Source organism: Chiloscyllium punctatum, chromosome 13, assembly GCF_047496795.1.
Source record: "Chiloscyllium punctatum isolate Juve2018m chromosome 13, sChiPun1.3, whole genome shotgun sequence".
NCBI classification, from domain to species: domain Eukaryota; kingdom Metazoa; phylum Chordata; class Chondrichthyes; order Orectolobiformes; family Hemiscylliidae; genus Chiloscyllium; species Chiloscyllium punctatum.
Genome location: NC_092751.1, coordinates 88114350 through 88140132, shown reverse-complemented (window position 1 = coordinate 88140132; position 25783 = coordinate 88114350). Strand labels below are relative to the sequence as shown.

At 42.6% G+C, this 25783-nt stretch overlaps 1 protein-coding gene across 5 annotated transcripts in view; it reads left to right on the top strand.

Moving 5' to 3' along the window:
• The window catches only part of LOC140484623 (progestin and adipoQ receptor family member 3-like), a 34185-nt gene that overhangs the window by 4975 nt on the left and 3427 nt on the right, over positions 1-25783 (top strand). For all 5 annotated transcript variants that reach the window (XM_072583146.1, XM_072583147.1, XM_072583148.1 and 2 more), the window contains 5 exons: positions 2295-2499; positions 9522-9684; positions 13582-13737; positions 16308-16505; positions 19530-19620. In XM_072583146.1, the coding sequence (XP_072439247.1) occupies positions 2295-2499; positions 9522-9684; positions 13582-13737; positions 16308-16505; positions 19530-19620 (813 nt within the window). The remainder of the gene's footprint in view (positions 1-2294; positions 2500-9521; positions 9685-13581; positions 13738-16307; positions 16506-19529; positions 19621-25783) is intronic.

The window sequence follows — 25783 nt, the reverse complement described above, 5'->3', positions numbered from 1 at the left end:
ATTGGGAAAGATTCACCAGACTTGGAGTTCCCTGCTTGGGACAAGAGAAGATCTTTATCTTACCTGATTGAGGTAATATTAGATATTAGATTAGATTACCTCCAGGCCATTTGGCCCAACAAGTCCACACTGACCTTTCGAAAGTCACCCACCCAGATCCATTCGCCTACTCTATATTTATCCCTGACGAATGCACGTAACACTATGGGCAATTTAGCATGACCAATTCACCTAACCTGCACATCTTTGGAATGTGGGAGGAAACCGGACCACTTGGAGGAAACTCACGCAGACACAGGGAGAATGTGCAAACTCCACACAGACAGTCGCCTGAGGGTGGAATCGAACCCGGGTCCCTGGTGCTGTGAGGCAGCAGTGCTAACCACTGAGCCGCCATGCCACCCTTAAATATTGAGGATTATGGAGTGTATGTTCCCAACAAAATCACAAAAATGTTATGGCCTAAAAAGAGACCATTTGGCCCATTGTACCAGCACCACGAGATAGGATCCTTCCATTGAAAATAGTTGCTGTAATTTACCTGCACACACACACTGTAGCTTCCTTGACTGAACTCATGATGTCATGCCATTAGTGTAAAAGCTCTTGATGGTGATTTCAAACCATCTGAAGTAGTATTCTCTGTAATAATTGCCAGCTCATTCAAATCGAACATACAATGATGTTGTAGTGTGCACTGTGATTAAAGTGTCTTTTGTGTATTCACTGACAGTAAAATATATTGTGACTTCTGGTTCAGATTAATCTTCAGTTTACCATAAAACCTTCTCTAAAGTTAAACTAATATTTTGACTTGGGTTCAACATCACTTCTGAGGTCAGACATTATGTAAATAATAATGATCAACTCCAGATCTTTACTCAGAACAGTGTGTATTTTTATTTTAATTGTCTAGTCATGTAGAAACTGTTAGGCCTCATCCCATTGTGGTTCATTGTGGTCCCAATGGATTCCTCTGTCTTTTTTTAAATGTGGTACATATAAGATTTACATAGTCTTTTAAAAGAATGTAGGTCTTCAAACTTCAGGACTGTGTGAGCATCGCTTTGGTGCCCATCCCTAACTACCCTTGAACTGAGCGGCTTACGCCCATTTCAGAGGCAACATTGCTGTGGGTTGCTCATATAAGGTAAAGATGGCAAATGTTCCTCCTTAAAGGACGTTAGTGAACCAGTTAGGTTTTTTACCGCAATTGATGACAGTTGGCATTATTGCCATTACTGAGATTAGTTTGTATAGTCCAGATTTATTAAGTGAGCTTTTCTTGCACTAGTGGGTGTTGAGATTTGAACCCAGATCCCAGAGCATTAGCCTGGACCTGACTAGTCCAAATGACTCGTGACATTATCATTACTTCTGAACCTATGACTTCTATCAGCTCAAAGGAGAGGAGCAGCAAATTGAAGGGAATCCTACACATTCTCCTTTTTGGAACTAAATCGGCTTATTGTCTTTGGTACAAAGTCCTGGAACTCTCCTCTGAACAATATGTCTGTTGCACCTACACCGTGTGGAGTGAAGTGCTTGAAGAAGGTAGCTCACCACCACCTTCTCAAGGGCGTTTGGAGATGTGCAATCCATGCCTCATCAAAGAGTACTTTTATTTCAAAATGTCATTGTCTTCCCTGAAATATGATCAAAAGATGGTTGTCAGTGGAAATTGAAAAGTAGGCATCCCACATTGCTCCTTACATTGGTGTGTGTGTGTGGCTAATGTTTTTTCCATTGTCTGATAGTGAATTCCACATACACATTTTGTGAATACGTTCCAATATCTTTGGTCACGACCTAATGTCATTAGAACTTTAACCAAGAATAAACACTAAAGAGGCTGGGAAATTTTATCTTTCTAAAGTTGGCTGGAGAGTGCATAATTAATTAGATGTTAACGCTGAGATTGATTCCAAGCTTCACATGGATGTTTGAGTGCAATTAGAAAGCATTTGTCTAAAAGGCACTGTGGAAGAAACCATTGTGCAGTTATGGAGCTGAAATTAAACTAACTGATGAGTTGACCCATGATTGAAGTGAGAGGAAATTTGTTTAATATGGCCTTACTGATGTAAATACTGGTTTCTTTAATAATGGGAGGACAAAGGGAGTTAGATATCCTCACCCATGGTCTACTCTTAGCCTGGATGAGGCCTATGTCAATTCTTCCTTCTTTCGATAGTCACATTGGAGATTAGCCCTTGTTCAGAATACTATAATGGTTTCTCGTTATGGCCGGTTCTTCCTGATGAAAATGACCTCCCTATTTTTTTCCTGCTCAGATTTAGGCTACCAGAACAAGATGACTCATAACATCCTGAAGAGTTTACACCGTGTTGAACTTGGTGGATACAACTACTGGCCACTCTTCTCCCAAATTGGAATTCGCCTTTATAGCTATGAAGAAATTCCGACCTTTTTAAAGGGCAATCCTTATATCACTGATGGATATAGGGCCTACTTACCATCAAGCTTATGTATCAGAAGGTATGTTTGGATAGTCACAAATGACAAATATCAAGGAAATAACCAGTTTAATTTGAAGGATTGAAGTGACAGGAAATTTATCTTATATGGCCTTACTGATGTCAATACTGGTTTCTTTAATAATGGGAGGGCAAGGAAGTTAGATATCCTCACCCACACCTGAAGGTAAATACCAGAGGTCTGCTTCCTCAGAGAGAGATGACTGGTGGTTGTTTAACCTGAACAAGCCTCAGATGAAGAGAGAGATTGAGAAGTTGAATTCTTCGTGGTAACCATGGGAATTGAACTTACTGTTGGCCTCACTCTCGCAAACCAGCTGTTCAGCCACCTGAGCTAAACTGACCCCACCCTGTACCTGCGATAACCTGAAACAACAAAACCAAGCTGCTGTTGTCTGTCTTCCTCCTGGTGCCTCCCTGAATGATCACTGTAGTCTGCTGTGCTCCACACCTTCAACTTCTGAACCATAATCATCTTTTTGAATTCTCTTCCCTGAAGGTAGGAGTAGGGCTAACCTATAACAACATGTCCTCTGTCATGGATGGGGTGTGGAAATGAGCCCTGAATCCAGCCCAGCCAGAACGGGAATCAAAACTTGTGCTGTTAGCATCAATCCAATCCAGTTCAGCCAACTGGGCCAATTGGTCCCTCCACACCTCTAGTCCAACCTATAAACGTGCATGTTGTCATCCCAAGATATGGTTTGTGATAGTACAGGCTTCTTGTACTATGAGGTAAAAACAATGACTGCAGATGCTGGAAACCAGATTCTGGATTAGTGGTGCTGGAAGAGCACAGCAGTTCAGGCAGCATCCAAGGAGCTTCGAAATCGACGTTTCGGGCAAAAGCCCTTCATCAGGAATAAAATGATGAAGGGCTTTTGCCCGAAACGTTGATTTTGAAGCTCCTTGGATGCTTCTTGTACTATGGCTGACCAGACGTCCCTCTTGTTACCACTTGCTATTTGTACAGGGGTGAGATTTACAAGCTGAGACTCCATCTGTTTGGCCATGTTTTGAACGCACCTTCATGGAAGTGCAACTTGACCATAGAACTTCTGCCTCTGAGGCAAGGGCACCACCCACAGCACCTTTGACCCATTGATAACAAGCCTATTTGACTATGTCATTTTGGATAAGATATTGAAACTAGAGTCATGCAGCATGAAAACAGAACCTTCGATGCAACTCGTCCATTCCGACCAAGTTTCCCAAACTCAGCTAGTCCCATTTGCCTGTGTTTGGCCCGTACCTCTCTGAACCTTTCCTATTCATGTGCTATCCAAATGTCTGTTAAACATTGTAACTGTACCTGCATCAATCACTGCCTCTAGCAGTTCATTCCATATATGAACTATACTCTGTGTCGAAAGTTGCCTCTCAAGTTCCTTTTAAATCTTTCTCCTCTCATCATAAAAATATGCCCTCTAGTTTTGAACTCCTCTATGCTGGGAAAAACACCTTTACTATGCCCCTCATGATTTTATAAACCTCTCCAGGGTCACCCCTCGAACTCCTATGCTCCAATGGAAAACTGTGCCAGCCTCTCCTTATAACTCAAACTCTTCAGTCCTGGTAAAGTTCTTGTAAATTGTTTCTGCACCCTCTCCAAGGTAGTGATCAGCAGGAGATTTCCTGGTTTGTGTTTGACCTCATGCCATGAGATGTTATGGATTTAGATGAGAGAACCACATGTCGTATCTCTAACTTTACAGATGACACAAAGTTGGGTGGGAAGCAATGTTCTGAGGAGATTGCAAAGAAAATTTAGAGTAATTTGGACAACTTAGGTAAGTGGGCAAATACATGATAAATACAGTGTGATATGGATGAATGTGAAATTATCCACTTTGATAGCAAATCTGTAAGGCAGACTATTATCTGAACGTTAATAGTTTGGAAAAGAGGGAGTTGTGAATGGCTTGGGTATCCTTGTACTGAAAGTAAGCACACAGATGGAGCAGATAGTGAAGAAGGCAATTGGAAAGTTAGCATGAGGATTTCGGTATAGGAGCAGGGATGCATTACTGCAACTGTATATGGCATTAGTAAGACTACACTGGGAGAATTGTGTGCAGTTTTGGTCTCCGTTACTGAGGAAGGATGTTTTGGCTATTGAGAGAGTGCAAAAAATGGGTCCCAGATTGATCCCTAGGATGATGGGACTGATATGTGGGGACAGGCTGAATCAATTAGGACTATATTCACAGGAGTCTAGAAGAATGGGGGGAGGGATCTCGCAGAAACCTATAAAATTCTAACAGGATCAGACAGGCTAAACGCAGGAAGGATGTTCTGGAAGTTCAGAACCAGGGGTCCCAGTTTAAGGATATGGGATAAAGTGGAAATGTTTCACTCAGAAAATGGTGAGCCTGTGGAATTCTCTGCCATAGGAAACAGTTGAGGTCAAAACATTGATAACTTTGAAGAAAGATGTTGATATGGTTCTTAGGACTAATCAAGTATGAGGATGTGCAGAGAAAATGGGAGCAGGCACTGACTTGGATGAACAGCTGTGATCACGTTGAATGGTAAAGCAGACCCAAAGGGCCGAATGGCCTACTCCTGCTATTTCCTATGTTTCAATGATTTTATGACCTGATTTCGGGTTCTACCTCAACATCTGAGGAATTTAACTATTTAAATATTAGATCTGGAATAAAAGGGTCACATTATTATTGGTGAGATTCCCACATTTGTTTTCAAAGCAATTTGGTTCATAAATAGTGTTTAGGAAAGGACATTTGCTGTCTTTCCCCATTCTGGTCTCTTGGACTGCAGACTCACAGTGAATGAGGTTGACTCTTAACCATCCTCTGAAATGGCCTAGAGAGCTACTCGGGGAACTTGCTTCAGAAGGGAACACCTTCTGAAGGATGTTGGGATGGACAATAAATGTGTCCTGTCCAGCAATGCCCATAAATATTGTTGTCTAGTGGAGCAATGTTCTGCTTCTCCTTCTCTGTCCAGTGTCATGGTGTCTTTTACCTGTCTGATTTATAAGTCTAAATTTAACAACTTGTCAAACTGTGCAACAAGTTACTCTGCTGTGCATAAGTTTACCGTCCAAGACTTACAGTAACAGACTCAAACTCTCAACTGCTTGGACTTGAACTCTGAGATAAAATCTGCCTTCACCCTCTGACCCCCAAACCTAATCCTGTCTTTTTTTTTTACTTTCTGGTCCAATACTTTAAAATTTTGAAGCTTTTCCCTCCTACTCTAATCTATGTCATGCAACATACCTATAATGTCACATATCATACACAGTTAGACTCATAGAATCTCTACAATGTGGAAAGGGGGCCATTCAGCCAATCAAATCTGCATCAACCCTCTGTTCAAACCCAGCTCCCCTACTGCATCACTTTACATGACTAATCCACCTAGCCTGCACTGTGGAATGACCCGGGTTCGAGTCCAACTTGTGTGTGTGGAGTTTGTACATTCTCCCCGTGTTTGCATGGGTTTCCTCCGGGTGCTCCAGTTTCCTCCCACAGTCCGAAGATGCGCATGCCAGATGGATTGGCCATTGCCCATAGTGTCCAGGGATGTGTAGGTTGAGTGGCTTGGCCATGGGAAATGTAGGGTTACTAGATGGGGCAGGTCTGGGTGGGATGCTGTTCAGAGGGTCAGTGTGGACTTTTCAGGCTGAATGGCCCACTTCCACACTGTAGGGATTCTGTGATTCTATATAAAAGGCCAACAGTCTTTCTGTCTTCTTTATTACCCACTGAACCTATAGTTAGTTATTTTAATTAACCTGTTCGTACATGGCGTGACACATCCTTAGGGCAGGTGGGGCCTGAACCTGGATCTTCTGGCTGAGAGGTAAGGACACTACCACTGTGCTACAAGACCTCAAGCTCCAGTGAATATGGATGCTGGCATTTTGTGATTCATACACAAGGACCCGCAAGACCCTTTGTGCTGCTGAATTCTGCAGTCTTTCTCCATTTAAATAATACTCAGCTCCTCTGTTCTTCCTTCCACAGTGCATAACTTTGTATTTTCCCACATTCCAATCCCACTGCCAAGTATTTGCCCACTTGTAAAACCTGTCTATATCTCAACACAGATTCTGTCAGCCTCACCATTTTGCTTTTCCACCTCAGCCTGGTGATGTTACATTCACTTGTGTCTTCCAAGTCATCAATATATGTTGTGATTAATTAGCATTGACGTTTGTGATGTCCTACTGATGCTGATTGATTGCAACCCTGAAATTTATCCCACCTCTGTCTCCCATTAGTTAGGCAATTCTCTATCCATGTGAATACACGCCCCAACACCATGGGCTCTTATCAAGTAGTTTCCTGAGCGGTACCTTTTTGAATGCCTTCTGGAAATCCTAATATATTGCATCTACTGGTTCTCCTTTATCTATCCTGCTTATCAAAGAATTCTAATAAAGTTGTCAGGCATGATTCCTCCTTCACAAAGTCTATGCTTGATGGTATTATCCATTGATAAATATATTTCTGTTCTTTTAAAGTAATACATCCTTTATCGTAGATGTTAAAATTTTCTGATGACAGATGTTATACAATTGACCTAAGTAACATTTTTTTTACCCTCCTTTTTAAATAATGATGCTATATTGGCAATCTTCTATTCTAGAGTCTAAGGATACTTGGATGGTTATACCAGTAATTCAGTATCTCTCTATCAACTGCCTTTTAGTATTCTACAATGCAACCCATCAGACCCTGGGAAATCATTGGCCTTTGGCTCCATCTGTTTCCCTTTATATATGTTCTCTTGCAGTAGCTACTGTATTTATTCCCTCCCCATCTTGTGTGTCTTCATTTAATAGTTTTGGAATAGCATTAGTATCGTCTATCTGAAGGCTGATACAAAGTATTTTTTTAATCCCTTTTACTCAGAGATTATTTATTAAATCTGCCCCATTACTCATTACCAGATCCAAAATAGCCTGATCTGTGGTTGGAACCTTAACGTATTATTCTTGGAAACCATTCTGAGTCCATTCTGTGTATTCTTTCTCACAGCTACCTCTGCCAATTTGATTTTCTCAATCCACATGAAGGTTCAAGTCACCCAGAGTTAATACAGAACAATCTTGATTATCTGAAATCAAATATCCAAAAAGATCTCAAGGTCCTGTAAGTCGTCATGAACTCTATATAAAAACACATCCTGTGAGAGAGATGGTTACCTACCGTCGGACACAGGATACCCACCAAGATGACAAATAATTCTTTTATAATCGCGCATTAACAACAACATCAAACAAGACACAAAAAAATGAAGTCAACCTGAATTTCCAGGTCTTCTGGAATCCTAAGTACCCAATCTACAATGCTACACAGACTAATGTTGGATTTTTTTTTTCTCCCCTCGTTGCTGGCCTGTCCCTCTCCAGGATACTTTCACCAGGAAAGTGGGGCCAGTGCTGAAATTCTTTGCTACGGAACAGGAGTTGCTTTATCCTCACTAGTGGAACTCACTCACTTTGTCACACACACACACACACACTCACCTCTACACACACACACGCACCCCCCTACACACACACACCTCTACACAAAGACGCACATCTACACACACACACCCTTATACACATGCGCGCACACACACACCCCTACACACATGCGCACACACACGCACATCTCTACACACACAGACACACACCCTTTACTTTGCTCTTGTCTCAATCCAAAATATTGAGAGGGTGAAAGACATCTGCCGTCAGTTGCTCAGGAGTTGACATGAACACAGGATGCTCCTGAGTGGACAGAAAGTTCAGTTTGAATGTTCAGTATGGCTTCCTTGTCGACAATCAGATCAGTTTTCTGAACAATCAGTTATCCGAACAATCAGTTATCCGAATAAAGTACTCCCTGCCCGTCTTGTTTAGATAATCGAGGTTGCTCTGTATACTGTTTTTAAGTGCCATCATTTGCCTTCTGACTTATTCTATGTCCTACAGTATCGCTGCTGTTAGAGGAGGGTTTATAAACTACACCTACTAGTGTCGTCTTCCTCTTTGTTACCTTGGCCCATGTGGATTCGACGTTTCCTGATCCAAAATCATTTTTTTCCTGTCATGCTTATTCCATCCTTACTAACAAAGCTCCCAGCCTGCACTATTAAAAAGTTGCATAACCCTGAATTATTAGTTCCTGGTTTTGATCTCCTTATAACATTGCCTCTATAATGGCTGTTAGATTATACCCATTAACCTCTATTTACGCTGCTTAATTATTTATTTTTTTCCAAGCACCGTGTTAACAGCCATTAATTTTGATCGGTTAAACCACCATATTTTCCTTTGACCCTATTTGTTGCTTTCTTTTATGTTTGTACACTCTGGGTATAATGACCAAACAGCTCTCCTGCCAATGCTGCTAGATCGTTTTTAATTTGCAAACCTCAACTTCCCCTAACCCATCATTAGTTTAAAGACCCCTTAATTGTTTAAAAAGAACGATACTGTGATTTCTACAATCCATCAACTAAGGGTAATCCAAAACTCAGCTGTCAGAGTCTTACCTAGGTCTCTGTGCTTGCTAATTGACATTGTGTTGCTGAACTAGGAACCAATGACTTTAACATCGGAAACAAAAAAACAGAAATTGTTGAAAAAGTTGTTTTAAACCAAAACGAAAAAACTTAAATGTTGGAAATTAGAAACAAAAACAGAAATTGCTGGAGAAGCTCATCAGGTCTGGAAGTATCTGTGGAGAGAAATCGGAGATAATGTTTTGGGTCCTCAGAACCGAAAAGTCAGATCACTCAAAAGCTTCACCATTCCCCATTTCTGAAATCTCTGCCAGTCCGATAACCAGACTCCTCCAAATTTGAGCTCCCTGACCAGGTGGTAGCTGTGGTGGTTTGTTTTCCCAAATGGCATTCATCTGAGAATGCAGGTGATTTGTACACAAAATATCCTTCATGCCGAGACCATGTGTCTGTCTAATTTCAGTCTTATTGTGTGCAAAATGTAACAAGCGCGCACATTTCACTCACGCTGTTCTACTTGCAATCTGTTTAAAACAGCCTCTTTGTATTGTCCAATGAGAGTGTGAACATATGGAGCCATTTGCTGGGGTTTTTCCTCTTCTTCGTCATTGTCCTACACGATACTTGCTTCCTCCTCCCGTCGTCGAACAGCACCAGGGATGACTACGTGGTTTTCATTATTTTTGGCTTTTGTTTTCAGGTGAGCATATCCTTTAACAGGCAAAATCACGGGATGGAGATGCAGGTTGGGCTCCTTTTTATTTCTTTCTTTTTCCACTGAAGAATTTGTTGTTAAGAATCTGTACCTTTGTACCTAAGACGGCACCATAATATGAACTTTTCTTTGTACATGTGACATTAAAGGTAATTCAGGTTCAGATGGCAGAGGAAATAGCAGTGCTTGGATTTCTGATCCTGGATGGACAGATGTATGTTAGACAGAATGGATGTGTGTCTATGCAACGTTTCCAACGTTTTAAGTGCCTCCATGAAGCTATTGTTGCTTTGTTTCAGTATTGAATCTTGTGCAGTGTGCAAATACCTGAACAGGCTGATTTTAAAAAGTCCTACTGTACTGCATTGATCAGCTGCAATATTGAGTTCAATTCTGGGCAGCACACATGGTGCAGGGTCTAACAGCCTTGGAGAGGGTGCAGATGAGATTTCACAGAATTGGTACACCAAAGTCATTTATTTTATCTGTTGCTCCCGATGTGCGGTCTCCTCTACATTGGGGAACCTGGACGCCTCCTAGCAGAGCGCTTTAGGGAACATCTCCGGGACACCCGCAACAATCAACCACACCGCCCCGTGGCCCAACATTTCAACTCCCCCTCCCACTCTGCCGAGGACATGGAGGTCCTGTGCCTCCTTCACCGCCGCTCCCTCACCACCTGATGCCTGGAGGAAGAACGCCTCATCTTCCGCCTCGGAACACTTCAACGCCAGGGCATCAATGTGGACTTCACCAGTTTCCTCATTTGCCCTTCCCCCACCTCACCCCAGTTCCAAACTTCCAGCTCAGCATCATCCCCATGACCTGTCCTACCGGCCTATCTTCTTTTCCACCTATCCACTCCACCCTCCTCTCTGACCTATCACCTTCATCCCATCCCCGTCCATCCATTGTACTCTTTGTTACCTTCTACCACCCTCCTCCCTGACCTATCACCTTCATCCCACCCCCACTTACCTATTGTACCCTATGCTACTTTCTCCCCACCCCCACCCTCCTCTCATTTATCTCTCCACCCTTCAGGCTCTCTGCCTGTATTCCTGATAAAGGGCTTTTGCCCGTAATGTCGGATTTTCCTGCTCCTAGGATGCTGCCTGAACTGCTGTGCTTTTCCAGCACCACTTTACTCCAGAATCTGGTTTCCAGCATCTGTAGTCATTGTTTTTAACCACACAGCGGGTGGCCATTCTCCCCATCCTGCCTGCGTTATCTCTGCAGATGAGTGATTCACTTCATACCAATCACCTGCCTTCTCCCCATAACCCTACTCATTGCCCAATTTTCAAATCACAGTCCAGTTCCCTTTTGAATGCCTCAATTCAAGCAGCCTCCACCACACTCTCATAGAATCCTTGCAGTGTGGAAGGATTCACACTGACCCTCTGAAGAGCATCCCACCCAGACCCACCACCCGCTCCCCATCCCTGTAACCCTGCATTTCCCATGACCCAATCCACCTAACCTGCACTTCCCTGAACAATATGGGTAAGTTAGCCTAACCAATCCACCTAACCTGCACTTCCCTGAACAATATGGGTAAGTTAGCCTAACCAATCCACCTGACCTGCAGATTTTTGAACTGTAGGAGGAAACAAGTACTTGGAGGAAACCCACGCAGACACAAGGAGAATGTGCAAACTCCACACAGACGGTTACCCGAGGCTGGAATTGAACCCAGCTCCCTGGTACTGTGAGGCAGCAGTGCTAACCACTGAGTCACCGTGCTGCTGTCTTGGAAAGTGCATTCCACACCTTAATCACTGTGTGAAAATGTGTTTGTTTCCTGTCATTTTTGCTTCTATTGCAAGTTATTTTAAATCCATGCCCTCTCATTTTTGACTCTTCTGAGCGGGAACAGTCTCTCCTATCTATTCTCTCCAGACCTCTCATGATTATGAAAAGGTCCAGCAAATCAACTTTTGTCTTTTTTTCCAAAGAAAACAGTCCTAACCCCTCTATCTTCATAATTGAAATTCCCCATTTCAGGAATCAGTGTTGTAAATTTCTTCTGCCCTCTCTCCAATGCCTTCAGGTCTTCCTAAAGTGCAGGGCCCAGAATTGTACAAACCCTCCAGCTGAGCATCAACTGCTGACTTCCACAAGTTGAACATGACCTTTCTTGTACGTTATGCCTTTATTAATAAATCCTAGTGCATTTCATGCACTTTCAGTCGCATTCTCAAGGGTCCTTCCGCTTTCAGTGGCATATGATTATTTATAGTCAGGTCCCTTTCCTCCTGCACTTCCTTTAGATTGACATCATCACTGGAGTTGTTCCCAGAGTTACAGAATACTGCCTTGATAACATGGAGATGATGTTTCCACTCGTAGTGGAGTCTAGGATGTGAAGGCACGACCTCAGAGTGAAAGGACTACCCTTTAGAACTGAGATGAGGAGGACTTTCTTCAACCAGAGTGTAGTTCTCTGGCATTGAGAAATAAATGAAAGTTCAGTCTTCCAACCCAGACCAGCCTCCAGTCTGGACCAGGCCTTGGCTTGAGACAGTGCCAGGCTTCACCTTGAGGTTCATGAGGCTGGGTGATCACAGCGCAATTGCCTCAAGACCAGGAGACCACACTGGGGTGAGAGACTGACTGGCTGGGCTGAGAGACTAGCCACGTTGGGCTGAGAGACTAGCCACGTTGGGCTGAGAGACTAGCCACGTTGGGCTGAGAGACTAGCCACGTTGGGCTGAGAGACTAGCCACGTTGGGCTGAGAGACTAGCCACGTTGGGCTGAGAGACTAGCATGCTGGGAGGCCACGGCAGGGTATACATAGTGAAGGCAGGAGAATGGGGGTTGAGAAACATATCCATAAGATCAAATAGTGGAGCAACATGATGGGCCAAATGGCCTAATTCTGCTCCTATGTCTTGTGGCCTTAAGGAATTTGAATTGCTGAGAGTAGCTTGAGAAGGAGGATTGCTCTCCGAGAGGCAGAGAAAGTTAAAGGTGTTTAGTTTGAAAAATAAATTAAATTTAATGGTGATATTGACATTTATAAGGTGTTTTACTCAACTTAGTAAGGAGCAAGAAGCCAAGTCGGTAACCAGAGAATTTGGATTCAAGAAAATTGACCAAAGAACTAGATTAGTCTTTGTTTCACAGTGAGTTTAATGATGGGGAACACATATCATTTGGAAAGCAAATTCAACCTTTCAAAAGGCAGTTTGTATAATTGACAGGGAAACATTCTGGCAAGGAAGAGTGGAAGTGGGGCTAGTTTGGAGAAAACCTTGCAGGGCTATTGATAAGGGAAGTGGGGCAAGTGGAACTAATTGGATAGCTCTTTCAAAGAGCTGTTCCTAGCATTATGGGCTGAACGGCCTAGCTCTGTGCTTCTGTGATATCCACTCTGTTCAAATTTAGCTTCCAGAGCAACTAGCTCACTTTCAAAACAGATGAACCAAATCCCAATTTTTATTAAATTACACTCTGTGTATAGAAATATTAAGCTGCAATGGGCTGCAAGCAGACTGCGTTGTGTGTTGGGGAATACTGTGAGTAGGAGGGATGAAGAGAAAGATTTGCAGAATGCACAGACCAGTGCAGTTTGAATTTAAATCCATTTATTCTTATTTAATTAGAATGTATCTCTTGTCTAATAACAGCAAATAAGTTTGAGAACATCTCTCTAACATATTGCATGTTGGCACTGATAAGTAACTCCCAGTGCAGTCGATTAAATCAATCAGGCGTAGCACAAGTGTTATCTCCTGATAGAATTTTATGATTTAAAAAGAAAGACTTCTAATCAACAGATCTTTAAAACTGTGCGAGCCTGCAATAATGTTACTTCTGTCACTTCCAAGAGAGTGTGGTATTTTAACGCTGTGTATTGCTTTTGATATTGTCCACAGTTCTGCATGTTATGCTCAGCAGGATATCATTTATTCTGTTGCCATCATTCAGAGAAGACTAGTCAGCAGTGGCTTGCTCTCGATTATGCTGGCGTCTCCGTAGGAATGCTGGGATGTTATGTCCCAGGAGTCTTTTATGCCTTCTATTGTGCTGAGGTATGTATTAATTTTTGAGAATTATGCTTATGAAGTTGAAAAGGTCCTGCGTAGATTTACAATAGCCTCCCAGTTAGAAAGTGGGAAACATGAATATTTAGACCTTAAAGTGCACAGACTTCTGACCACCGTGCCTCAAGATGGATACCTGAAAAAATTCTATGCGCAATTGCTTTTAGGCTGTGTCCATCAGCAAAGTTAATTATCCTTAAAGATCAAAAACAGAGGCTTGAAATTATAGATTATCTTGTCAAGTCTCTCTAAGCTTTGAGTTGAGTTGCAGTGAGGTGTGGTCAGTGTTAGATGCAATTTGATACAAACACAGGATCCAGTGCAAGTGTGAACGCAATTTACAGCAAGCAGTGAGATTTGATACATGATTAGTAATAGGCAGAAACTGGCAATATTCCTGCTCCCCGCAAATTGCAAAAACCCTTCAGGCATGTCTACCCAATTCTGACAAGGGCAGATCTGAGCTGTTCAGTAGAACACCTCCAATTTTGGTATTATTGAATCTTTCAGTTCTGGGTGACTGAACGTGAAACCATTTGATAACCAAGGCAAAAAAAAATTACTCATTGAGTCATAGAGCTATGCAGCACAGAATCAGACCTTTCGGTCCAAATCATCCATGCTGACCAGATATCCTCAGTTAATCTAGTCCCATTGCTAGCATTTGACCCACATCCTGAACCCATTCGTCTCCCCATCCCTTTTAAATGCTGTAATTTTACTAGCCTCCACCACTTCCTCTGACAGCTAATTCCAAACCTGCACCACCCTCTGCGTGAAACAGTTGCCCCTTAAGTGCCTTTTCAATCTTTTCCCCCCTCACCCTAAACACTCTAGTTCTGGACCCCCTCCCCCCACCTAAAGAACCTACAGAAAGGAAATGGTGTAACGGTGATGCCACTGATCTGGTGATCCTGAACTCAGATGGATGTTTGGGAGCAATTTTGTGGCACAGTGATAGTGTCCCTGCTTCTGGGCCAGAGGGGCCTGAGTTCAATTCCTACCTGCTCCAGAGCTATGTAAAAACATTGCTGAACAGGTTGTTTAGAAAAATAGGTTACATACAAAAAAAAACAATAGTCTTGCACACATTCGAATGTTTTAGAGTACTTTTTGGGGAAGGTGGACATTTGAGCAGGACTGAAGAGTGGGGTAATTGCAGGATGCACATCAACTGAAGAAATATCTTAGAACTTTGCAAGCAATTCTACCTGATGACTTCAGTGAACGAATCCAATTCAGGTGGTGTGGGATTATTGGTCAAAAATCTGACATGGAGAAATGTGCTCTGATCTGAGTCAGGTTAATCATCAAATTGTTAAAATATATCATCACTCAAAAGTGACAGAATGACTTCAAAGTGTAGAGTCACAGTTTATCGGAACCCGAGTAGGCCATACGGCCCCTCGAGCCTGTTCTGCCATTTGATGAGATCATGGCTGATCTGTGGCCTCACTCCATACACCTGTCTTTGATTGTAATACCTTTATTTTAATCTGTGATAGATAAATTATGGATAACCAGCCACTGCCAATTGTGGAAGAGAGTTCCCAATGTCTGCTAGCCTTTGTGTGTCTAAGTGCTTCCTAACATCTCTCCTCAACGGTCTGGCCTTTAATTCTCAGACCACTCCACCAGTTCTATAATCCTCACCCAGTGGAAATAGTTTATCTTTATTTACTCTGTCTTTTCCTGTTAATATCTTTGATCAGATCATCCCTTAACCTGCTAACTTCTGGAGGAAAACAGGCCTAATTTGTTTAATCTGTCCTCATTACATAGCTCCCTGAAATCCAGGTGGTCTTCTTGTTAAACTAAATGTTACTTCCTCCAAGGCCAATATATCCTTCCTCAGGTCTAACCTGGGTTTTGTATAACTGCAGCATAACTTGCATTCCAGTCTTCTAGATACAAAGGCTGGTGTTCTATTAGTTTTCTTCATTATTTTCTGCACCTGTTCATGACATTTTAAGGATTTGTGCACCTGATCTCCCAAGCTATGTTTAGTTTTTGCAACTTTTCATGAACTAGTAATGCATGCAAGGAATTAGGAAGGTGAAGAAATTACCATGTGAAAAATTGTCATTAATAGGGGCGGCACGGTGGCTCAGTGGTTAGCACTGCTGCCTCACAGCGCCAGGGACCCAGGTTCGATTCTGAGCCTTGGGTAACTGTGTGGAGTTTGCATATTCTCCCCGTGTCTGTGTGGGTTTCCTCTGGGTGCTCCGGTTTCCTCCCACAGTCCAAAGATGTGCAGTGTAAGGTGAGTTGGCCATGCTAAATTACCCATAATGTCTAAGGATGTGCAGTTTAAGTATTGATTGGCCATGCTAAATTGCCCATGGTGTCCTGGGATGTGCAGGTTAGGTGGATGAGCCACAGGAAAAGCAGGGTTACAAGGATAAGGTGGAATGCTCTTTGGAGGGTGGACTCAATGGGCCGAATGGCCTGCTTCCACACTGTAGGGGTTCTGTGGTAAATGGCATAATTTAAATGAATGGAAAAGCACCTAGTCGTTAAGTGTTTAATAATTTTGTTTTTATTCCTTCTGGACACAGTATTGGAGACAAGTGTACCTTATAACCGTGCTGGCCATGATTTTTGTAATGTTCCTCACACAAATCCATCCGCATTATGCCTCCCAGCATTGTCACAAGCTGCGCATTCTGCTGTTCTGCTTTATTGCTGCATACGGATTAATCCCCACCGTTCACTGGATATTTCAGAATGGGGGAATTGGGGAACCGGTAGTTAAGGTAAGGAAGGACTGTTGTACATTTTGTAATCCTTCAAAGTCTCTTAACCGTATGATTTTCATGGTGTAATTCTTTGTATGTTTATTTGTTCGGATTCTTGTTCAGATTATGCATTACTTGGCAGACCTGTGCAGAGATTATACAAAATTAGTCCAAGATTATTCCAGCTTCAATCCTGCGTTGGCCCACCTCCGTAGCTAAACAGCAATTAGATTTCTGCATTAGGATTGAAACATTGAATAGTCACCACATTAAGAGGGGTCATGTCAGCTGGTGGTGTGTGCACCAGCTCTCTCTAAGACCTAGCAATTATTCCCACTGTCTTGCCGTTTTCCATAGCCCTGCGACTACTTTCTCTTGGGTTTTTAATCCACTTCCCTTTCTGAAAGCACTGATCGATTGTGATTTCACCACAGCCTGGAGAAGTGCTTTCTGTATCTGAACCACTCACTGTGAAAGATGCTTCTCTTGTTCTTTGCCAATTACCTGCAATTTGTGTCCCCAGGTTCTTGATTCTTTAGCCAGTGGATCTCAGTGTCTCCTTGTTTACTCCTTCTGTCTAGGTCCAACCTCTCTATGAAATTCCCTCCTACCGCAGAATGGCTCCAGCTGCCCCAAACTGTCCACGTAACTGAACACCCACATTCCTGCACCAGAAGGTAGCTCAGTGGTTGGCACTGCTGCCTCACAGCGCCAGGGACCCGGGTTTGATTCCACCCTTGGGCAACTGTCAGTATGGAGTTTGCACGTTCTCCTCGTGTCTGTGTGGGCCTCCTTTCACAGTCCAAAAATGTGCAGGTTAGGTGGATTGACCAATCTAAATTGCCCAGAGTATCCAGAGATGTGTAGATTAGATGGTTTGGCCATGGGAAATGTAGGATAATTGTGTGTGTGTATGCGTGCGTGTGGGGGTGGGAGGAGGTCAGGGAGGTCAGGCTCTTCAAGGGGCTGTGTAGACTAGATGGGCCAAATGGATTGGTGCCAGACTCTATGGATTCTATGATCTCTAAAAACGTCATACATTCCTAAAATGAATGGCTGAGCAAGCTTGAGGGGCCGAATGTTCCTGTTCCTGTTTCCTTTGGTCTTAAGGTAAAATAAATAAGAAATGTTGTAGTTTTAAAAAAATTTGTTATTATAATTTTATCTTAAAATCAAAGAGGAGTCTGTTATCATGTAATATGGTCTGAATGAATGAGGGAACAGGAAGCGGACAGATTAGCGAAGAGTTAATTGGATGTGAATTGATTGTATAAATAGGGGGAGTTAGTAATCGATGGCACCTAGGTTTCAGTCCCACGTGCTCAGGTGTATCATAGCATGTCTGACTGGGTGGATCCAAAAAGTAACCAGTGGAATGTGACTGATTGAAATATAATTCTTGAAGACTGCTTCAATACAATTATCCTTCGGTGTAGAACAACCTCATAGAAACTCTACAGTGTGGAAACAAGCCATTTGGCCCAACAAGTCCACACTGACTCTCCAAAGAACATCCCAAGCAGACCCATTCCCCTACCATATCCCTGTAACCCTGCATTTCTCATGTCCAATCCATCTAACCTGCACATTTTCAGACTGTAGGAGGAAACCGGAGCACCCGGAGGAAACCCACACAGACACGGGGAGAATGGGCAAACTCCGCACAGACAGTCACCTGAGGCTTGAATTGACCTTGGGTCCTTGGCGCTGTGGGGCAGCAGTGCTAACCACTGAGCCACTGTGCCGCCCCTGGTCTGAACTCTGACCCAGCCCAGTGTTATTGACTGTTAACCGCTCTCTGAAAGGACCCAGCAAATCACTCCATTCCAGGGCCGTTGGAAAATGAAATAAACGTTGGCCTTGCCAATGACCTTTCACATCCTGGGAGAGAATGAAAATAACTAACTCTTGAGTCTCTGCCCAGATCTGGATATCAGGCAGTGTCATATTAATCGAGAGTCCAAACCATTGAGACTGATAACCAATATTTCACGATCAAAATTGAGTTGACAGAGGCAATGGTGTAATGGTATTATCGCAAGATTATTAATCCAGAGACCCAAGCAACATTCTGGGGTCCTGAGTTCAAATCCTGCCATGACAGGTGGTGGAATTTGAATTCAATAAACATCTGGAATTATGAGTCTAATGATGACATGAATCCATTAGCAATTGTTGGAAAAATCCATCTGGTTCATAATGTCCTTTCGGGAAGGGATCTACTGTCCTTACCTGGTCTGACCTACATGTGACTCCAGACCTATAGCAATGTGGTTGACTCTTACATTGCCCTCTGGGCAATTAGGAGTGGGCAATAAATGCTGACCTAGCCATGAAGAAAAGAATTATCCATTATTCTTATGATCTGTAATGCTGGACTTTATATTTCTTTATTTTTCTAATTTTTTGTTTTGAATAATTTGTTCTTAAGAATCTGTATCCAGGTACCTTTGTACCTAAGATGACATGGTAAAGTGATGATTTGTAAGCTTTTCACTGCACTCATTTGGGTACATGAGACAATAAAGCGAATTCAATTCCATTCAATCCAATTGGTGATCAGGGAAACTCGATGACTGTACAACATATGTGAGAGTGTCTTTATCTGCATATTTCCAAAAAGTGCAGGATAATTTATACTAGTCTTAAGAACTGCTGATTTGTTAAGTAGTTACAAGGTGCTGCAACCCAATAGTTGCAGTGGCTGTTACAAGGCCTGCATCCTACCTGTCGCATTGCTACAGACAGTTTGAAGAGGCTGTCTGAGGTCACCCATGCGTCAGTGTGGTGTAGCCTCTATCCAGGTGGCATTCTGTATCTGTATCTTTTTGTCATCATGTACACATTGGATGGCACTCCATACCACCAGTATCACCCATTTGCGAAACAAGTGCCAAATAGACAGAGTTTGCATTTCTGGAACCCAAAAAAAAAAATTCCGGGTAAAAAACCATGCCATTTAAACAGGGTAGCTTGTTAAATTTGTTGCATATTCCTGAATTTTTTCACGTATTCTGAATCATCTCTTTCTTTCCTTCCTAGGTGTTTGCACCGAGAGTAGGTGTGATGTATCTACTAGCAAGTTTGGCATTTTTGTTTTATTACAGTAAAGTACCTGAGAGGTACTTTCCTGGTAAGTGTCTCTATCTCTCTCTGTCTCGATATTTTTAACCTGTACACACCGTGTCATGTGTTCACTGCAAAGTCCGCATGAAAACCAGTGTTAGAATGAAACATGATTAAGACTCATTTAAAATTTCAGGGGTAATGATTCAGAGGTACTGGGATAAGCTTTTACTTCAGTGTAGAGATGTGAATCCAGGATGACTCTGTTAGGAATATGAGTGTTCAATGATTTCCTAAAACATTGAAGAATGCTAATGATTAGAATCTAGCACCTGAAGCATGTTGATATCCATTAGCTATCCATTTCCAGAGTAGCATAACTCCTGATCTCTATTTGGAGAAACTGGAGCTGCATTTTTACGAAGTTCTGATTGCTGACCTACCTATCCCTCCTATTCGACCTATCACCTTTATCCCCACCTCCATCCACCTATTGCACTCTTAGCTACCTTCTCCCCAGACCCACCCCTCCTCCCATTTATTCCTCCATCCCGGAGGCTCTCAGCCTCATTTCCGATAAAGGGCTCCTGCCCGAAACGTTGATTTTCCTGCTCCTCGGATGCTGCCTGACCTGCTGTGCTTTTCCAGCACCACTCTAATCTTGACTCTGATCTCCAGCATCTGCAGTCCTCACTTTCATCTTACTGTTAGTGTTGAGTGTAGACATGAGGAAAGAGCTGGCCTAAAGCTGCTGTACCCTGAGAGGCATCAGCATCCATCTCCCTGGCTCAGGAAACCCTGGATTGAGTCATCACCACAGATGGCTTAGGTTCTGGAATTCCCTCTCTCCCACACATCACTAACCCCTCTCTCCTCCTTTCCGACAATCTTTAAAACCTACCTCTTGGAGCAGCTTTTCATTGACCTGCTCTAATACCTTCTATTGAGGCTGAATGCCAGATTTAGTTTAATACTTCTGTGAAATGTCATGGAAAGTTTTACTGGATTGAAGGCATTTTATAAATGCAGTTTCATATGCTTGTTGGCTGCACTAATCACAGACAATGAAGTCATGCTGGAACATTGGCTGGCCTTTGATAAAAGTGCCACATGGTAGGCTGCTCTGGAAGGTTTAGATCGCTTAGAATCCAGGCATAGCTGGCAAACACAACTGGCTTGATGATAGGAAGCAGAGGGTAATAGTAGAAGGATGCTGGTGGGACTAGAGGCCTTTGACTTGTGGAGTGCCTCAGGGGTCGGTGCTGGGCCCATTGCTGTTTGTTATCTATATCAATGATTTGACTGAGAATGTACAAGGCATGATCAGTAAGTTTGCAGATGACACTAAAATAGGTGGTATTATGGTCAACGAAGAAGGTTATCAGAAATTGGAGCAGGATCTTGATCAGTTGGGGAAGTGAGCCAAGAAATGGCAAATGGAGTTTAATATAGATAAGTATGAGGTCTTGCATTTAGGAATGTTAAATCATGGTGAATGGCAGGGCCTTAAGGAGTGTAGTGGAACAGAGGGACCTTAGAGTTCAGGTGTATGATTCTCTGAAAGTGGAGTCACAGACAGGCGTAAAGAAGGCTTTTGGCACACTGGCTTTCATCAGTCAGGGCATTGAGTAAAGAAGTTGGTAAATTATATTGCAGTTGTATAGGATGTTGGTGTGGCTGTACTTGGAATATTATGTTCAGTTTTGGCCACCTTACTATTGGAAGGATGTTATTAAATTGGAAAGAGAGCAGAAGAAATTTACAAGCATGTTGCCTGGACTCAATGTTCTGAGTTATAGGGAGAGGTTGGACAAGCCAGGACATTTTCTTTAGGGTGTCGGAGACTGAGGGGGTATCTCATAGAAGTGTATAAGATCATGAGAGGCATGGATAGGGTGAACACAGTCGGTCTTTTTCCCAGGGTTTGGGAATCGAGGACTAGAGGACATCAGTTTATGGTCGGAGGGTAAAGAATAAAAGGGAACCTGTGGGGCAACTTTTTTACTGAAGGTGGTACGCACGTGGAATGAGCTACCAGGGAAGTGGTTGAGGTGGGTACATTAACAACATTTTAAAAGGCATTTGGACATGTACATGGATAGGAAAGGATTAGAAGGATATGGGCCAAGCAGGGAAATTGGGTTAGTGCTGATAGACATTTTGGTCAGCATGAACCAGTTGGGCCAAAGGGCCTGTCTCTGTGCTCTAGGACTTTATGACTCTAAATGGTAAATTAACAGAGTTCCTTTCAGTGTAAAGGTTAAAATCAGACAATACCAGGTTATAATCCAACAGGTTTATTTGGAAGTACAAGTTTTCGGAGCGCTGCTCCTTCGTCAGGTAGCTCGTGGGGCACGATCATAGGACACAGAATTTATAGTAAAAGATCATAGTGTCATACAACTGATGTGATGTATTGAACAAACCCAGATTGCTTAGAATCCCATTCTAAGTGATTAAAGACTTAACAGCAACCTAGGTTGTTGACAGAAAAGATCTAACTTGTCTTCTTCCAAGAAGGCAATGAATACTTTTTTCATAAAGTGATCTATTTATTGAAATAGGATAGGGTAATCCTTCATTCAACCCCTTGACTCCTGTGTTGTTTGGTAGCGTTCATTCATCTCCACGTAAACCTTTTGGATAAAGAATCCCTGTGTGTATAGGTGTGGCAAAATAGTGTTTAGATTAGATTAGATTACTTACAGTGTGGAAACAGGCCCTTCGGCCCAACAAGTCCACACCGACCCGCCGAAGCGCAACCCACCCAGACCCCTACATTTACCCCTTACCTAACACCACGGGCAATTTAGCATGGCCAATTCACCTGACCTGCACATCTTTGGACTGTGGGAGGAAACCGGAGCACCCGGAGGAAACCCACGCAGACACGGGGAGAACGTGCAAACTCCACACAGTCAGTCACCTGAGGTAGGAATTGAACCCAGGTCTCTGGTGCTGTGAGGCAGCACTGCTAACCACTGTGCCACCGTGTTTAGTTACGTTATTTGTCATTACTTGTAGTCATCCCTATCCCTTCCATGATTAGGTATTGAGATGCTCAAATTAACCAAAGTGTCCAATCCAGTTTAGTTTTTCCCTTTGTATCAGGACTTATTCTTAATTCCTAGAAGAAGCTCACAATCCCTTGGTCACTACAATCTGCCCTTACCCAGGCCATAATCTTGCAATGCTGGCCATTGGATTGGTTAATCACTATCCTCTGTTTCCCACCACCGAACAGGCTGATTGTGCCTCTAACGGATGAATTGATTGGAATGATTTATTGTCACTTGTATTTTATGGTGAATAATACAATTAAACTGTTGCCACAATCTGGTGCCAGTTTGAAGAGTTTAAAAATAAAACGAAATGTTCTAAGGCACAGCAAGTGAATTACAGTAGAATTCCTCCAGCACAAATTAACTTGCTTACAGTTGTTGCCAGTGTCCACAGTGCAGGCAAATAAGAATCTGAGGTTCATTCTATGTGAGGGTCTGTACTCGTCCACTTGCCCAGATAAGTGCCACACCAGCAACACTCAAGGTTAACACCATCCTGGACAAATTGATTGGCAATACATCCACAAACACCCACTCTCTCCACACTGACAATCAGTAGCAGCAGTGTGTACCATTTCAAAGAAACACTACAAAAATTGAACAAGACTCCTTCGACAACTTTCCAAATCCAAGATCTTTACTACCTAAAAGGACAAGGGCAGCAGAGCCATGGGAACACCGCAATCTTCAAGTTTCCCTCCAAGCCACTCAGCGTCCTGACTTGGAAATATGTTGCCATTCCTTTACTGTCGCGGGAGCAAACTCCTGGGACTGTCTTCCTCACAGTATGTCGTGTGCTCCCATGTGCTAAGGACTGCAGCAGTTTGAAAGGTAGTTTGTCAGCACTTGCCCAATGGGAAATAAGGCTGGGCAATAAATGCTGGCTGAACCAGCCACACCACATCCCATCTATTAATTTATAAAAATTGAGTCATTTTAAAGTTTACGATTCTACAGAATTATTTAGCGGGTGATGCAGCATAGTGGGAATTCCACTTGTATTTCGCATGAATGTCACTTATAATGTCACTGGGGCATGAATTAAAATCCCACCATGATCACTGGAGCATGAATTAAAATCCCACCATGATCACTGGGACATGAATTAAAATCCCACCATGATCACTGGGGCATGAATTAAAATCCCACCATGATCACTGGAGCATGAATTAAAATCACATCATGATCACTGGGACATGAATTAAAATCCCACCATGATCACTGGGACATGAATTAAAATCCCACCATGATCACTGGAGCAGGAATTAAAATCACACCATGATCACTGGGACATGAATTAAAATCTCACCATGATCACTGGGACATGAATTAAAATCCCACCATGATCACTGGAGCATGAATTAAAATCCCACCATGATCACTGGGACATGAATTAAAATCCCACCATGATCACTGGGGCATGAATTAAAATCCCACCATGATCACTGGAGCATGAATTAAAATCACACCATGATCACTGGGACATGAATTAAATTCCCACCATGATCACTGGGGCATGAATTAAAATCCCATCATGATCACTGGGGCATGAATTAAAATCCCACCATGATCACTGGGACATGAATTAAAATCCCACCATGATCACTGGAGCATGAATTAAAATCACACCATGATCACTGGGACATGAATTAAAATCCCACCATGATCACTGGGACATTTGAAAGCAATTAATGAAATCCAAATGAAAACCAATCTCTGTGAAATGGTCATTGAATGTGAATTTGATACCTACTTCGTTCATTAATGTCCTTTAGGGAAGGAAATCTGCCATCCTTACCTGGTAATGTCTACATATGATTCCAGATCTACTGTAATGTGGTTGACCCTTAACTGCCCTCTGAAATAACTGAGCAAGACACTCGAATCAAGGATAAATAGGGATAGGTAACAAATGTTGACCTTGCCATTGATGTCCACATCCCAGGGGGAAAGTAAAACTGCTGTGTACCTTCAGACAATTCCTCCAAAAAGTAAACAGCAGCATATCTTTACTCCTTGTTAGAAAGTTTTGTGTGTGAATTTGGCAACATTACAGCAATAGTTTAGACACATTTAATCCGATACAATGTATTTTAGGGCATCAAAATGTGGTGATAAATAAAATGCAATTTGTATTTTCTCCGTCTCTTTCTCTTGATTAGGGATGGGGAATATGTTGGTGTTGTCAGAGACATTTTGCTGATTCTTTGTTAAATTGGTCTTTCACTGCCTTTTCTTTTTTAAAAAAAGGACTTGTTGACTCACAAAACCAATCAAAGATGTTTTGTGGGCTGAATGTACATATTTAGGGCTGTTTCAGAATTACAGACACCCTTCCAACTCCTAGATTTTTACATATTGTCCATTTAATATTAATCTTCCTGTGTATTATGATGGGTTCACTTGACGTGTTTCCAGGTGAAGTTAAAGCTCAGGCAGAATATGTAATGAGTTCCAATTAGTGCTCGACAAAAGCTTGCATAAAGAGGCCACATACAGATGTTGGCTAAACTCTCTTACTTTTGTATTGTTAACAGTGGAATGATTTGGAGATGCCGGTGTTGGACTGAGGTGTACAAAGTTAAAATGACACACCAGGTTATAGTCCAACAGGTTTATTTGGAAGCACTAGTTTTCGGAACGTTGCTCCTTCATCAGGTGATTGTGGTATGCAAAAGGCTCAGGAGGATATTAGATAATAGAGGTCTTCAAAATAAAACATTGAGAGGTTGATTGACCAAAGGTTTCTTGCAGTGGGGGATCAGTGAAAAAGAGCATTGATCCTCAGCAGCAGTTAGGAGGGCTGGGGGAAGGTTGTGAGGTGGTGGTGACAGAATTGTCGACTTATGGAGAGATATTGGAGGGAAGTTTTGAAGCAGACGTGAGAAGCAGTTTGATATTTCAACTGGAGAAAACAAGACAGTGGGTACGGTAAGAAAATGAAACTGGAACAAAGTCGGTACAGGCACTGAAATAATTGCATGGAGGCCAGTATCCAGTCACCAAATGACCCTTCATCTATATGTGCACAACACATAAGCTCTGACCTGCCAACTTAGGCAGGTTAACAACCTGGGTTCCAATCATGACAAGCACTGAGCTTCAATGCCTCCTGTGTGCTGTAGTGGTTAGCACTGCTGCCTCGCAGCACTAGGGACCCAGGTTCGA